The sequence below is a fragment of the Battus philenor genome, unplaced genomic scaffold (assembly GCF_028537555.1).
Source record: "Battus philenor isolate CCGP_79_NKW_IND1 unplaced genomic scaffold, ilBatPhil1.0.hap1 SCAF_24, whole genome shotgun sequence".
Taxonomy (NCBI): Eukaryota; Metazoa; Arthropoda; class Insecta; order Lepidoptera; family Papilionidae; genus Battus; species Battus philenor.
The window spans coordinates 2,157,175-2,173,687 of NW_027181687.1; the positions used below are offsets into that span (position 1 = coordinate 2,157,175).

The 16,513-nt window shown below is 32.9% G+C and overlaps 1 protein-coding gene across 1 annotated transcript; it reads left to right on the forward strand.

Annotated features, from left to right (window-relative positions):
- The first annotated feature begins 3,107 nt into the window (after positions 1–3,107).
- On the forward strand, positions 3,108–15,992 carry LOC137924601 (chymotrypsin-like elastase family member 2B). The gene is made up of 7 exons (XM_068768016.1): positions 3,108–3,536; positions 6,084–6,257; positions 7,628–7,862; positions 9,478–9,587; positions 10,482–10,652; positions 12,860–13,016; positions 15,641–15,992. The coding sequence occupies exons 1-7, from the start codon at positions 3,291–3,293 to the stop codon at positions 15,868–15,870; spliced, it is 1,323 nt and encodes a 440-aa protein (XP_068624117.1). The 5' UTR covers positions 3,108–3,290; the 3' UTR covers positions 15,871–15,992.
- The last annotated feature ends 521 nt before the right edge of the window (positions 15,993–16,513 follow it).

Genomic DNA, 16,513 nt, shown 5'->3' on the forward strand with positions numbered 1-16,513 from the left:
GGAACAGTCTTTTTTATAGACGTTCTTAGATTCCGTTTTTATCTCCTCAATAGTGACTAAACAGCATCCCTGCATTAGCCTTTTGAGTTTGCTTAATATTCAGAAATCGCACGGAGTCAATGAAGGCGATGGTGGATACGGAATGTCGACATTTTGACCCTTTTTTTTTTCAAATTTGAGCGATTTTCGCACCAATCGAAATATGACGCGTTCGACAAAAATGAAATATTTGTCGAAAACACGTGTTTAACTATTGGCAAATGTTATAGACAGTCCTACCGACCTAAGAAAACCTTTCTACTTAACTTCCTAATGCCCCGGAATTTAAACTAACAATAACACCTTCCTTTTTGATCACATTAGCATATGTTCGAAATAAATATGTATTGTATTGTAATAAAACTACGAGAAAATATTTACGATATTTCTTTCTCTTTTTTCAACTTAAAATCGAACAGAAAAATTTAATAAATAAAAACAAATCAACAAATTTGTTGCTAAGCTCAAAACTCGAAGAACGACTCGAACGATTCGATTTCTTTTTTGATATTTTTGTTAAAAACTCGAAGAAGGTTTCGACAGAGATAAAAAAAAAACAAATAAATTGCCAGGAAAATAGTATAACCTACATTATTTCATCATATATAAACCGCTAAGATAAATATTAGAGATATTTAGATATGTTATTTCCTATCAATTAAAACCTAAATAAGGTGTGTTAAGATATAATCAAACAAAACATCTTGTTTATCATCAAATATATTGTCTTACAGTGTGTAAAAGAGAATCAATAATTGTTATTTATTATTAAGTTATTAAATCAATACATGAGAGACTGAGATAGGTCAATAACTTACAGTACAAAGTCTGCCGGAGCAGATATTGGTAAAATAAATACAGGGTGAATGGTATTTTTTTTAATTTAATATTACAAATTTTCCTCTAACGTAGTCAGAGCCTATATTTACTAAATTACTATTTCTAGACGGGGGGGGGGGGAATCCTCATTGGACGCCTGGGAATGGAGGGCCCAGGCAGTGTCAGACTTTTACTGACTAAAACCCCCCACCGTCGGCTCTGTTACAATTAAGTTTCTAGTTTTTGCTTATTTTTTAAAATTTCTATAGTATTATATTACACTTATTACGTTTAATACGTTTAATACTAATTCCTATCTGTATATCCTTGTACAATACAAAAACTTAGTACTTATACTTAATCTTTATTTTGCTTATATCTATACATTCAATAATAACTTATCCTACTTGGCTGCTTTGAGCCCGCTTGTTTCTATTTAGTCTTATTTCTACTGATTGAATTTTTGGGTGAATGGTATTAGGCATATAATTTTTAAAGGGTATGAATGTATAGTTCTAATTTGTAAATAATTTAAGAGTAATATAGAATAGGAAATGGATATTAATAATAAGGCAATAATAAATATAATACAAATATATTAATATTCAGAAGTAAAATGTGAAGGTAAATAATTAGGTAGAGATAAAAATAAAAAGACGAAATTCGTTTATTCATTATTGGAACTTTTAACAGCACTCTTACTTATCTTCAACCTATTTCTTTAATTTAGTTTTTTTTTAACTCTATTCTGCTTTGCAAGGTGTTATAGTTGTGGAGAAGAAGCAGTAAGAAACTCCTCAACAAACGCAGTACCGTATAGACAACAAAAAATAATAATTAATAAGCCGTAAAGAAATGCAAAAAAAATATAAAAGATTTCTACCATTTGGTGGCAAAGGATTATATGTGGCTTAAATAAAAAAAATGATTAATTTTACATCAAAAAAATTTATAGATGTACACCTTTTTCGAATCACCAAGTATAAAATGACACTCAAATAAGTTCCATTATTTTTTTTTGCAATGCTATTGGCCAGTAACTCATGTCAGTACTAAATCTACAGATACAGATAATAAACAAAAAATAATTTGAAAATGTAGTAGTCTAAAACGATTTTTGGCACTATATCATCTATGACATCGATGTATGGAAAGGATGTACCGTTTATAGTATGACAGCACATGATCTAACTAATCTTTCTAATTAAAATAACGTTTAAAAGACAACAAACTTTAAAATACATGTTTCTTTCGAGAGGTATGTGTTATTTAAAAAAAAATACATAAGAATATTAATTTTATAAATCCCGAATTACTTTAGAATTTATAACAGCATACTACAAGCGGATGCAACGTGAATTGAATTTTAATTCATCAACTATAAGGTTGTTATTCCAAGTCCGCGCTAGCCAACTGCTTTTATGGCATTAACAACAGGTTTTCCTGGTCATCGTCATATAATGTTGCAGTCAATTGTATGAATACAAAAAGTGACGTTTACATAAAATAATAACTTTAATTATAATGTTATAACATCGATCTAAAGCGGGATCAAGGTAAGGTGAAATAGTTAATTAGGAAGGTATGTATCTACTGATTTCTTCGCATATAAAATAATAGAACGTTTTATACAATTATTTTGGATATAGAACAAGAAACAAAAAAAAAACTTATTATTATTTCAATGCCACCCTTGATGACTCTCAACTAATAATTAATGAACTCTTATGCACAAGAACATTATGTATGACTTAATAATCGTTAGCAAATAATTTATTTTGCATAGTACCCGGCATTTGATTTGGCACGTCGATTTTTTTTCTTCATAAATATGGTAAGGCTTATTCCAGAGATCGACAAGATGACCGATTTTGCGTTGTTCGTGTTCAGTGTCTTTCCGCGACTTTATCTGTGTCGTCTGTTCATCTAGTGATCAACGACATCTACCGGCTTGTGGTTGTCACTCGAAAACCTTTCGGGTCCAACAGTCATCGATTGCACTAGCGATGTGCAATGTCTATTGCTGTATATATACTAAGTAGTCGGAGCACTGTACGATAAAGACAACGCTCTACAAAACTGTGTGCCAAATAAAGCGCCGGATATAATCTTAATCTATATCTTTAAAGATCTATGCAATAATTTTTGCTGATTTTCTACAACAACGAAGCTGTAAAAACTTTGAGTCGCGAATGTTACATTTTGACAAAATTCCACAAGTGACTACAACACGAGACAAACGTCGTACGTTGATACAAGTATCACTTGATGTTTTAGCACAACACTATAGAGTTCTGCGGAGTTAATACAGTTTTAATGTTTTTATTTAACATAAATTAATGAATAATCCATATAATAAAGCTTATCCTAATGTAGCCGAAGTAAAACAAAGTGAATTTACAAGTGAAGTGTTTTTTAAGTAACATAGAAAGATGAAGCCTGCTATTTTCATCTTTCTATTCGTAATAGGTGAGGTTATCTGTCAGGGTAATTGGAAATTTGTGGGAAATCCATTGATACATGCGTATCCTTGTAAAAATGTTAAAGATATCATAGTGTCTTTCGAACCTGGTCTACCGGAGGGAAGAGACAACGTCTATAGTGTATATATAGATAGAAAACTACCACCCCAGTCTGAAATCGATTTGAAAACTGACTCGGATGCTATTATTAAATTTGTAAGTTTGCACATAATACTATTAATTATTAAAATTCAAGAAAACGTACCGTTTATGCTAGTCAGGTATATAAACCTTTAGGATATATTTAAGCTGTCCTATCCAGATATAATATACAAAGATCATCACTTCAAACCACCCAAGGATCATCCTTTATTCTGTCCCCAAGACGGGGCAGGAGGCGTCCACAGTACGTCGCCATTCCGAGCGGTCTTAAGCCTCGCGTTATACTTCGCTCCACGTCATTCCAACTGCCTTCACTTCTGCAGCGATCGTCCGCTGCCAGGTTTGCTTTTGGCGGCCAAATCTTCGCTTTCCTTGAGGATTCCATTCTAGGGCTTGCCTTGGTATGTGATTAGGATCCCTTCGGATTGTGTGGCCTATACAGTTCCACTTGCAGCGTTTGATCTGCTGGTCGATCGACATCTTACCGCAGCGTTTTCACAGATCTACGTTGGAGATTTTCTCAGGCCAGTATATACCGAGAATACGTCGAAGACAGTTGTTAATGAAGACTTAAAGCCTGAGATATCTTTGGTGACCATCCACGTCTCGCATCCATATCCTTATAGCAACTCGGTATTCATATTGGATAAGTTAGGTTAAATTTATCTGCTGAATAGTAAATCATTATTATTAATGTCGATTATTGTGACTCGTCCATGCCTCAGTCGGTGGAATGTCCACCGGAATAATGTCGTGGTACCAAATTGAAAATTTCTCGTCAGGTTTGTATTTAAATGTTACGCTCTTTTGTGAGTGTACCTCCATCTTGCTGGATTACTTTTATTTACGTCTTATTTTTATTTACAAAAAAATAACATCTCATATTCATCTAGGTAAGGGAATAAAAAAAAATCAAATAATTAGTTTTTTTTCCAATACACCTTGTCAATTTTTTCGATAATTTTCTGACTGAAAATGGCGGAGATAGGCAAAATTTTATTTCTCTAAATAACCAAGGTAAAGTACAGACAAGAATAAAAAGATTAAAAGCAAAACGTTCTTTCAAAGACAAGTATTAAAAGATTATTCGATATAAAATTAGCTTTCAAACTATATGAAGGTTATAATTTTAAGTGTATAAATTTTTGAGATATAGGTGTTATTTAGTTTTCGTCTCTCCTGAAATTTTGCATTCAAGGAATTTTATTCGGAGGGGCGGCAATGTGTCTACGTGTAAAGTATAGTTTCTTAAATCTTATAACAATATGAATATATGATTAATATATATATTATATTGTTTTAAATAGTACAGGAAAAAAATCTAATATCATTCGGAATAATAAATTCTTGGAATGTAAAATATTTATAATACCACGAAAGGCATTAAGTATAACAGTTTAAATAACCATAAATTAATATATTTAATTAATTTTCGAAAAGAAAAACTTCATAGTTTCAACCCATAGATGCCTATTGCTAGGTATTGACCACTCCCAAAGATATCTATGGGGGGATATATTTTAATTTACACGCGGATGTAAGTGGCAGTGTGATATTGTGGTACGGATGCTGCTGACCATCATCTGGAAACTTATTTTTGGTCATTGGTAATCCTATATAATTGATATACAAAAGGAGGTATGGATGCTATGGGCACGTAAAACCTCTTTTTCGACCGGATTAGGAGGCCGCAGAGCTCTTAGATCGCATCAGTGACTCTCCATAGAGTCACTAGGTCGAAAGAGTTCCCACAAAGGGACCTTGGCTTGGGGTATCACACGTCAATAACTTCCATAACTGATGCGTAGGTGTTTGCCGTTAGTAACTTAGTGTAAAAAGGACTCTCAGTCACGTTTACCATACGCGCGAAAGCATATAGATCAAAATAATTCATCTAGAAAGCACAGAAAATAATTGGTTATGATTTCGTTTCTAATTCAAATATCTATTTGATTTTTAATTTGCGTCGTATTTAATCACTGGGTTGAAAGAAATGTTCATCTCGGGCCGCAAGTTTCGCACACCTGTTCTGCACAATTCAATATAAGAATGTTTACCTACTACAATTTTAAAAATATAACTAAATTATTCTTCAACAACTGCGACGATACTTGTTGAATGTCATCAATAAATGAGAAAAATAAGCAGACTTATTTATTTATCATCATTAGTACATAAAGTTTGACCTTTTGATTTTCCCCGTACGCATATACGACGAATTTAAAATCAAAGAATTTTAAGTATTCTTATCGTTCTGACCGTTCAAGTGTTTTTTTTTTTTAATATTATTCTTTAAGAGACATCATTCGAAACTGTCCTCTGTCGACATATATATATTATATAAGTTTCTTCTAAAATAAATCCATCTGGGACATTTATTTCTATTTATATGAATGTGTATATATATATATATATATATATATTCACACATACATATATACACATGTGTGCGTGTGTGTATTATCTGTCAAGGTTCACCCGACGCCATTGAATTTTTTTTTTTAATTTTGCTGCTAAAACTAAACACTAGACAGAAGACTGAATTGCTATCCTACGATCTCCTACTCTGTGTACATTGTCATGAAAGTATTTTTTTTTCAGGCCGACAAGGACAAAGGAAGATTGAATGTCTTAAACTCCAACACTTTCAATATAAGAACATTCAATGAGACTAACTCTATTTCGTTTGCTGTGAAAGGCCCCAGTACCGGAGGATTATCGTATATTGAGAGTATAAAACTTAATTCAGTGGAATTGTGTAAAAATCCACGAAAGGTAACAAATTATTTATTTAATAGTAGCTTTTTTAGTAAGATCAATTTCTGTCAAGTACTTTCTCGTTATTCATAATCATTTAGGCCAGAGGCCCAATGTTGAACATAGGCCTCATTCATGCCCTGTATTTCCATGGTTACCGTATGCAATCTATGGGGAAAATATTATGGAACGATTGGCAGCAACATCTCTCTATTTTAAATAATAAACCTGGGCTTGCCAATTCGCATACTAAATTTAACAAGAACTGGTACATATGTAAGAAAAAATAAAACACTAAATTATTAAGTAAAGCTAAAACACCGGACCCAAATTTATCTGCAATTTTCTAATTGTTTCAATCAAAAACTTTGACTGCTTCCTCCATAAATTTGCAGTATAGCCGATTCAAAACGAACTGTATCCAGCGTTTAAAAATACCTTAACAAAGTCCTCTGTCCACTTTATATGTGGACGTACAATAGCTATCCTTTCGATCCGTGATTTCTACCTCAGAACTTTAAGGTCCTATATACTTTCCATTTTAATGCATTAGACTACACAGAATCGTATTTATTCAAACATTTTTTGATACAATAATCATCTTTGTATTATCTAATGGATCCAGGCGTTATTTTGCGGAAGTCCATCATAAGTAAGAAAAGGACCAATACACAACTACTTCCGCCAATGCAGTAGTAGTCGAAACAATGCGAATTACACAACTACCACCATTAAATCACTCGTCACGTGTTTCATCCTTCGACGGAGCATCCTCAGGAGTAACGTTACACCGATTAGTGCCAAACACAGTGTCTCTGTTTGCCGCATGCGCATTTATCAGCGGGCGGTGTACTTTATTGCACGACTACTACTGGATTGGCGAAAGTAGCTATATATTGGTCCTTTTCTTATCATTGTATTAATCACGGTACAAACCACGTGACACTTCTGTCTTTTCATGCTACAGGAAGATCATTCCAGTAAAATAACGTATCATCACCCGCTAACTTATAACAATATCAAATGTATTGTTTATATAGAAATGCTTTCGCATAACGCGCTTAAAAAATCAATGCGCATTTGCTTTGAAAAATGCGTTAATGTTTCAGAAATATAAACATGGACATTACCTTATATATATCTCATAAGTTCACTGTAATTTTCTAATAGAGAAATAAATATTCACTATTGTCATGATGGCAGCTGATGGATGCCCACTGCAAAGGCATAGGCCTTCATCAAAGATCGCCACAATGTCTGGCGTTGCCATATCCCTATCTTGTAACTTCATGAGCTTAATTATATCCTCTGTTCATCTAGTAGGCTACCAACTAACTCCATGTCTACCATAATAAGTATAGTGATGTATTTGTTATATATTTTTATAGAATTTCCTGAAAAAATTCGTAAAAGGAGCCGACAAATCTCTTGATAACTATGCTCCTCCCGCTGAGTTCGCATCATGTGGAAGAAGGAAGGTGTTACACACTGAACTTATTGTTGGCGGTGAGAAGACTAAGGCTGGTGACTGGCCATGGCATGTCGCCATCTATAGACTATACAGAAACGAAATAAAATATATATGTGGTGGTACACTGTTATCAACGAACTTTGTTCTAACTGGTAAGATTTATAAGAAAATTTTCTTTGTTACCTCATAACTCTTAGAGACCTTATAGTTTTTTCATACAAATCATCTATGATTATCAGATACGATCCTGCAAACAACTATTTATATTCTACTACCATGTGAACATCTTTTATTGTCTCCAAATCTGGTAATTTTAATATCGTATCATAACTGTCGTAATTGTTCAATAAATACTAAAAGTACACTATATTCTTTATCTATTCAAGGAACAAAATACAGAAAAATAATACAGTTTCTATGTAAACTCACTCCTGATAAAGTTTTCTTTGAGCAAACACATTGGACAAAATCACAGAAATAACAGATAAACTCACTATGGTCATAGGCCTCTCAAAGATTGACCAGTCTTGCACTGGACCCATCCAGCGACATCACGCAAGCTAGATTATATCGTCAGTTCGTCTATTACTATCATAGTTACATATGTACACAAAATTATTACCCAAAAATTAATTTTTAATGACAAGTGAATTTATATGTAAATCAACAAGTAATGGTTCCAATACATTCCAACGAAGAACTTTAATATGAACAACAATAATGTCTCTGTCATTGATACGTCCTTTATATTCACAAATAGTTTTAAAAAATCAACACGTTTTGTAACACGTTCTTTTATTAAACGGTTTTATTTAGTTCGACCCGTACGGAATTTGTTTATTTGGGTCAAAACTAGAAATTGAAATTGAAGCACCTTCCCGTTGTCAGATTGATCTGAAATTTGGTACACATTTAGTTTAGATGACAATACAATATATTAAAAACAATAACATTATAAATCTAATATAGCCGCCGATACAAAATGGCGGATTACATATTTTTCCTAAACCCCCTCCATATGGGTATCAAATGAAAGGGCTACACTAGAAAAACACGATGATTAGGTCAAAATTTAAAATTCAAGATGGACGCCGTTCCAATATGGCGGACTAGGTACATATTTTTCCACAACCACCACAATATGGGTTTTAAAAAACCGTTTAACTTAAAAGTTTTTTAAATGTATTTATTTTTCTATTTGATTATAAAATTGTATATGAACTTGACACATCACTCTCACACAGACATTCTGACATTTGTCGTTCATACGTCATTGACACACATTGACACTTTACCTCACCTTTCCTTTGTTAAGACAATGTTCGCTTACATTCTGTATTTTATCGTTAACAAGGCAATCCTTCTTTCTAATATTAACTAGTCGATTGTGGTATTGTGATTGTGTTATTTCATTAAACATTGGAGTTATACAAACAGGAGGTTTCGATCCATATTTTCCTCCAAAAAACTTATAAATGATTAATGTATTGTATTATTAACATCGTTGGGTATCATCTTATTGAAAGAGTCAGAGCAAATTGCTGGAAAATTAATACATCCCAAGACGTTCTCCTTTACCACCCCCTATTGTTGCTTATGTTATATAATAAACACAAAGTATCATATACCTTGCGTATGCCCATAATCGAACAGTCTTAACTACGCAATGATACTGAACTAAAACTCAGATCAGCGTATATGTTATAAATAATTACGATTTTATAATTTACATACAGAATATGTTCAGCACTTTGTAAACTATTTTAGCTGCCCATTGCGCTTCGATTAGAGGTCAAGCAGTGATACCTGAAATCCTGAACGTTGTCTTAGGTAAACACAACCTCGTTGGAGGTGATGTAGCGATACAAGAAAAGGAAGTAAGTGGAATTTAAATTCAAAAATCGAAATAAATATAAACGCCAAAACGAAAACTCTATACGTATTTAAATTCAGATCTCTGGGATCTTCTCTCGACAGTCTGCGCTCAATTCCTTTATAGAAGATCAGATACGTTCACGAAGCCTTCCGTTCCGTCAACTCAGAACCTACAAAGCTGTAAAAACCCTCGGGCTAACAACATCAGCATTCACTGAAACCTTGTTGGTGTTCAAATCACATAGAATAATTTAGGTAAAATAAAAAAATTCACAAAATTGCGCTGCTAAAGAAACCCACAAAATGAGTTTTTCCTAAAAATCTGTGTTTATTCAAGCACGTTTTTTTATAAAGAGTCACTGCAGTCTCGTTAGGATTATCAGAATCCGCAGGCTAGATAAGAGTTCAGGCTTGAGAGCTCCTCCAGTACCGGATCTGGTACAAAAGCCTCCGAAAGATGATCACGGCTTGAGCTGCAAATCATTTGGCATTCCGACCCAAAAGCATCTGAGAAGTCCAAACCCCTACTTAGTCAGTCGATATTGTCTGGCTAATACTATCATTATTTCGGAATTTGGTTGCGCTGGGAAAAAAAGTGACAAAAGGAACTACTGCAACGTTTCCATTTATAATAGTAAAGGGTTGTTGTTTTTTATAGTTTATGAATCATTCTGTTGCATGTCGATTGAAGATGTCTGGAAGAATTGCTTTATTGGTTGCAGTTCCTACAATCAAAGAATTTGAATGTATGACGACAAAGTATATGTATTTGTTATCCAAAAATACGGCAATAATGTACTCTTAACTAGAGAACTGCGTTATTACTAGGCAAACAACACCCAGATCGATAAAAAAATAACCAATATTTGTTATCAAATACATGATTTGCTTTTCAGGTGTTCAAAATAATTTTACACGAACGCTTCAACTATCAAATAAGTTTAGATAACGATATCGCATTGTTAAAATTAAGAACCGAAGTTACGTTTACCGATTATGTCCAACCGGCTTGTCTATGGAACGATAAGGCTTTGGATAAATATCCCGCTAAAGAAATTTTCGGTACGGTAAGTTATATTTTATAAAAAACCTTACATGGCATACAGGATATACTTTCAGTGCAAGCTAAAACAGAACCTTGTATAGCTGTTGAGCAATATTATATAAACAAATATAAATATAATCCTATGAAACATGAATATTTAACTAGATAAGTTAAAGAAGGTAAGTATGAAACATCATAAGAAACAATCATGCTGATAGCACTCGAAAATATTTGAATCCAATGGTATATAAAACATTAAATAGACTTCCTAACGAATTGACTTTAATTATCTTAGCATTGAACAGTGATATCCCAGTGGTAGTGGACTAAGACCTGCAGTCGTATGTCATGAGTTCGATTCTCGGGATACAATGTTATTCAATTGACACTTTTGCATTAATAATATAGGATTGCCACTGCTCACAAACTAGTTCCCAGTGGATGAATAGAAGCATCTTCTGAGTACCATGATATCACACTGCGATCGCCAAATCGCCTGCTAAGTGTGATGATATGTATATCCCCTATAGATATCTTTGAAAGAGGCTGTAACGACTTGCCTTAGCGATAGAACTCTGAAGAATAAATCATCCCCTATAAAGGAGTAAATTTTTTTTTACGAAACAATTTCATAGCTCACGGTCGAGTAATATATTAGAGGGACTGGAAAGTAATGTCGCTTTCTTAAGTTAAATTCACACGACAACAATTTTAACAGGTTTTTAATCTAATCAACAACAATTTCACGTCTGTTGTCAAAAACCTTTAGCCGTCTAGTATACAAATTTTCAATGCCGGAGCGGTAACAAATAAATCTGTTTTTCTGTGAAATATGTCGACAGAAAAGACATTACTTTCCTGTCCCCCTAATACGAGTACTAATGTTGTAATTATTTTGCCAACAATCTATGCGCAGTTTAGTAATTTTATATGTACAAATTTTTTTTTTTCAATTGCATTTGTGGATATACATAAATAAATTGTTCATGTACTTAATAGACATTGATTTAAATTTAGAATGTTGGTATTTTCCTATTGTTAGAAAGTCAGGAGGAGCAAAAGATATCAACTCCAATGTGTTAGATCTTGACCGTTAATCTTTACCTACTGGCTATATTTGTGTGCTTGACTCTGTTAGCCGTTTTGGCTTTTACAACTGTATCGAACTCAGGGCTCGCGGATCTGAAATTCGAGAGTTAATAAATTAAAAATATCTACAACAGATGCTTCGCCTGTCGTATTGCATTGACTAATTGATATCTACTCAGTTTTCGAAGGAAGATGTGATCCTTTTCTCCGAAGACATTTTAGCTGAATAGATATCGTAGCTGAGAGAGTCACCAGTGCGTACGGCACTGCATCACTCAATTTGTATCAATATCAGACAAACTTTTTCTTTTTACGATAATAGTGTCAATTCAATCCGCTAGAGGTCTATTTCCAGAGTATCAGCTTACTTTTATATACCTTTGGACATATACCTTCATCCGTCGTTTTATTTATATATAAAGAATGATTGCTTAAAGTTGTAAAAGTTGTGTATATGTATATATACGTATGTATGTATGTTTAAGTATGTATCTCTATGTATGTTTATGTATATTTATGTTTATTTGTATGTGAATATGTATTTTTTTTGTATACGTGAACTACCCTTTATAAGTACTATTATCTTATCCTTACTATGGTTGTCTGTAAGAGATTGCCTTGAGTGATAAGACCGCCAATTGTACTTTTTTGTATATTATGTATCTTATCGTGTACAATAAAGAATATTAAATAAAAATAAATAAAAGTTTTAAATGAGTAAACATATAGCTCATTTGCTGTTAAATAATCATTAGTACACTATTTAAAATCAATTGTTTCAGAAATAATAAATGACGTAATGATAAAAATAATTATTATTTACCAGCTGTTGCTGACTGTACTAGAAGTCATTAGCCTGAGGCACTAATTTAAAAAATCTCACTAAATATAGGGTGTTCGATAATAGGTCTAAAATCTTTAAAGATTTTCGCTACCAGGTATCCATTGGCTTGTTTAAAGCTTTTACAATAAGCTTGTGTATAATTATATATATGTAAGTGTATATTATTTATATTTAAGTTTATTAAGAAAATATTCTAAATAAATTTTACTTTATTTTAATAATCTATTTAGAATGATATGTTGTCTAGAAAGATAATAGGTGTTGTTGTTTACACTTTTGTATAAATCTGTTTAAAGGTCATCGGATGGGGCTTCGATCAAACAAATGAGCTGTCGACACAACTTCGTCAAGCTTCCATGCCGATAGTACCGGAGAATATTTGCTATAAAAGCAACCCGTTGTTCTACGCAAAAGTTTTGAACGACAACAAGTTCTGCGCAGGCTCGAAGAACGGTAAGATATTTATTTCGATTTAAATACGTCGTTCGATATTTAACCCTTTCACGACCACGGGGACGCCGGTGTCCCAAGCAAAAATCATGGATTAATTAAATATTTACGCAACCATTGTAAATTAATTTTTTGTTTTAATATTTCGGAAAGTACCTTTTTATTATTTTTTACTGGCAATATAGAATAACTAACACCGTTTATTGTTTATCGTCATCGGAACGTTACAGTTCTTTTGGCGCGAATGATCTGCTGTTTGGAATAAATAATTGATATTGTAAAAGTGCTTTTCAAGTTTTTACAGTGTCAAATTATCATTACCTGGTAAGTAAATTGTTATTCTAAATATTCAGTAGTAATGTATTTATGTTGTATTTTGTGATAAATCGTTATAAAGATTATGGGACACGGATGTCCCTGTCGGCGTAAAGGGATACTTTTTATACGGAATTTCTTAACTTTTGGCCTGGTGATATACCAAAATGCTATCATTTTCTTATTCATATTTTTCTCAGAATATGTTTCGTAAGGGACGTGGAGTTTTTGAACTTCGAAAAAATAAAATTCTTCAAATTTTTGTGGGAGACAATAGCGATGAGGAAGATGACTTAGTGCTTGATGACGAAGACCAAAGACTTCTAGTACAGGATGATGACCAAGGGGTATTTGATGTCGAGGTTGAAGAGACGACGACTCTTCAACGGCAAGAATCACCTGAACCTTCAACGTCTCAAAAAAACAATCCATCTAATCATTAACCAATCATCTAATAACAGGAATTGTTTCGCCGAGTACCACAAATAACTTGCCCTATTATATTTATATTATTCATAAACAAGTAAAAAAATTACACTAAGTAACAAATGTACATTATTTACAACAAAACAGACTTACCAACAAGTAAACCAAAATTTAGAGTTTAAGTAGAAAGTAACCCTTAGCGACCATAGGGACATATTTGTCCCATAAATTTCCAAAAAAAATGTAAAACTTTTTTGAATTTTTAGTATATATTATGTTTTTAGGATGCCTATTAATTCATTACATCTAGCTAAATTAATTAAATAAGGTACCGTAACCTTATGGTCCTGAAAGGGTTAAGAACTTTATTCGATATTTAAAAACGTCCTTAGTTTTTAAATATGTCGTCCGATATTTAAGAACGTCGTTCGATATTTAAATATGTAGTTCGATATTTAAAATCGGTGTCCGATATTTAAAAACGTCGTTCGATATCTAAAATAATCGGGTTTTGGCTGACTCACCTTTTACCTTACTTACCTTTTATCCCGAAAAAAAAATTCTGTATGCATTATTACTATAACAGCTCGATACAGAAATTTTTGGACAAAATCCTGTATTTGACATAGTAGGATATAAATAGGCTCATTCTTTTATCACAAGAGGGCAAAGGTATCGCCTGTAATTATAGGCTACTAAAAAGTCGTTGCAGGCTTTGGAAGTAGGCCTTCCTTTGTTAGGTGAAGGTCACGTGATGTGATTAAAGCCTATATCCAACAGTAGACATTCCTTGTTTAAAATAATACGTGAAACACACATTAAGTTAAAGTTAATCACATATATATGCCTGTGAGTGTTTGTAGATATATTAACTTATCGCCGTACTCAATACAATACTCTTGGGTCCTCACGTCTGTAGGTACCCTCGTCAAGGATTGATGATCCTGTGTAAGGATAGCAGGTTAACATGAGAGATACAAAGTTTACTAATGCGCTTGTCCGAAACTTTTTTATATAAAAATAAATCTGTACATAAGAAAATTAAAGGAAAATTCTTTCTGTATAAGTCATCTGATTTATAATTATACAGGATGAACAAGAGTAACGATCAAAATATTTTTTTTTTTAAATATTTACACCTGCATCGTCATGTTTCTATCCCAGACAAAGACACACACACAGGATGATACATAGATGTAATTTTTTAAAAGAAGTGTTACGTACATTCCATAGTTTCATATATCATCAGAAAAAACATAAAAAACTTTTACAACTATTTCCAATCATTCTGTAAAAAGTTATCACTCTGACATTATCATCATGTCAGCCAAAGGATAGGCCTTCACTTAAAACCGGATTCCTACATCCAGCTTCTTTCCGCAACCATGTTCTACCTGTAACTGGTTTCCTATTGGAATGTTTAAAAGCCTCAAACGAATGTATATATAGCCTAAAATAGAGAAAATGTTTTAAAGTTTTAGCACCTATTCCAATCAACATTTATAACGTAATGACTCTGAATTATGGTACAGTTATTAATTTTTGTTATTGGAATGCGATAGGCATATTTTTATACACACACACACACACACACACCACACACACACACGAACACGCACACGCACACGCACACGCACATATAGTTTCCCCCCCGCGAAGTAATGCCTAGCGGCCATGCCGTGGGGACCAGGGATACCGAAGAAAGAGGATTGTTTTTAGTCGGTATTGACGTCTAGATCGAGTCCGACATGCGGGGCACCACCATCAGGCCCTATGATACGTAAACGTATTTTTAAACCTCTTCGAAAAAAAAAACCACACATATATATATATATTTATATATATATATATATATATATATATATATAATATTTGTAAATTAACAGGTACTTCAGCTTGCAATGGCGACAGCGGTGGAGGATTCTTCGTGTTCTCTCCAGACGCCCGACACAGCACAGAACCGAACGCTCCCGGCTCGTGGTTCCTCAAAGGCATCGTGTCATTGACGGTCTCTAAAAGAGAGGCCAGGATATGCGACCCCACCCAATATGTTGTGTTCACTGACGTCGCAAAATACAAAGAATGGATATGTAAATACGTCGAGATAACGTTTTGAGAAGAAGTGATATTAATTTACTTGAATTATCAAATAGTTTGATTAAATTTATAAATAAGTTACTATGGTTTAGTCATCGTGTCTTAAAATATTGCAAAAATAAAGTCGAGTTCACAAACTAATCTCGCATAAAGAGTTCTTTGAAAAAAAAATTGTTTTAGATATTGAATAAATATAGCCGAAATTGTCCATTTTGATACTTTATCATAAAATTATTATTTTAATAGGGAAACTTACACAACTGAACATAGGTCTACCTGTAGATTTGCAATAGCACTGCTCAGACGTGGCTTGATTGCAGCGATTTCTGTCTGTCCAACTCTTAGATGAAGTTGTATTTTATAATTATATTCCTTACATATCTGTCATTAAACCTCTAATGAACTACGTATTTACTTTCTTAGTTCATATTCATCCAAGAATAAATAAATTATAAATTACTGCTCCATATTACGGCACATTTATAATTATTTCTGGATATCTCTGTTTACATTTAAATGATCTGACAAATCGATAGTATGAAATAAGTACACCAGATAGAAATAAATTGCTCAAGAATAGCCAATAAGTGATATTAATTAATACGAAAAACTTTATGCTTTTAAGCATAAATTTTTGGTGCAGATTCAAGTTATTAACTTAA

Coding starts and splice junctions, on each gene's coding strand:
- LOC137924601 (XM_068768016.1), top strand. CDS start 3,291: ATGAAGCCTGCTATTTTCATCTTTCTATTCGTAATAGGTGAGGTTATC. Junction 6,258..7,627: donor TGTGTAAAAATCCACGAAAG/GTAACAAATTAT, acceptor ATATTTTTATAG/AATTTCCTGAAAAAATTCGT. Junction 7,863..9,477: donor AACGAACTTTGTTCTAACTG/GTAAGATTTATA, acceptor AAACTATTTTAG/CTGCCCATTGCGCTTCGATT.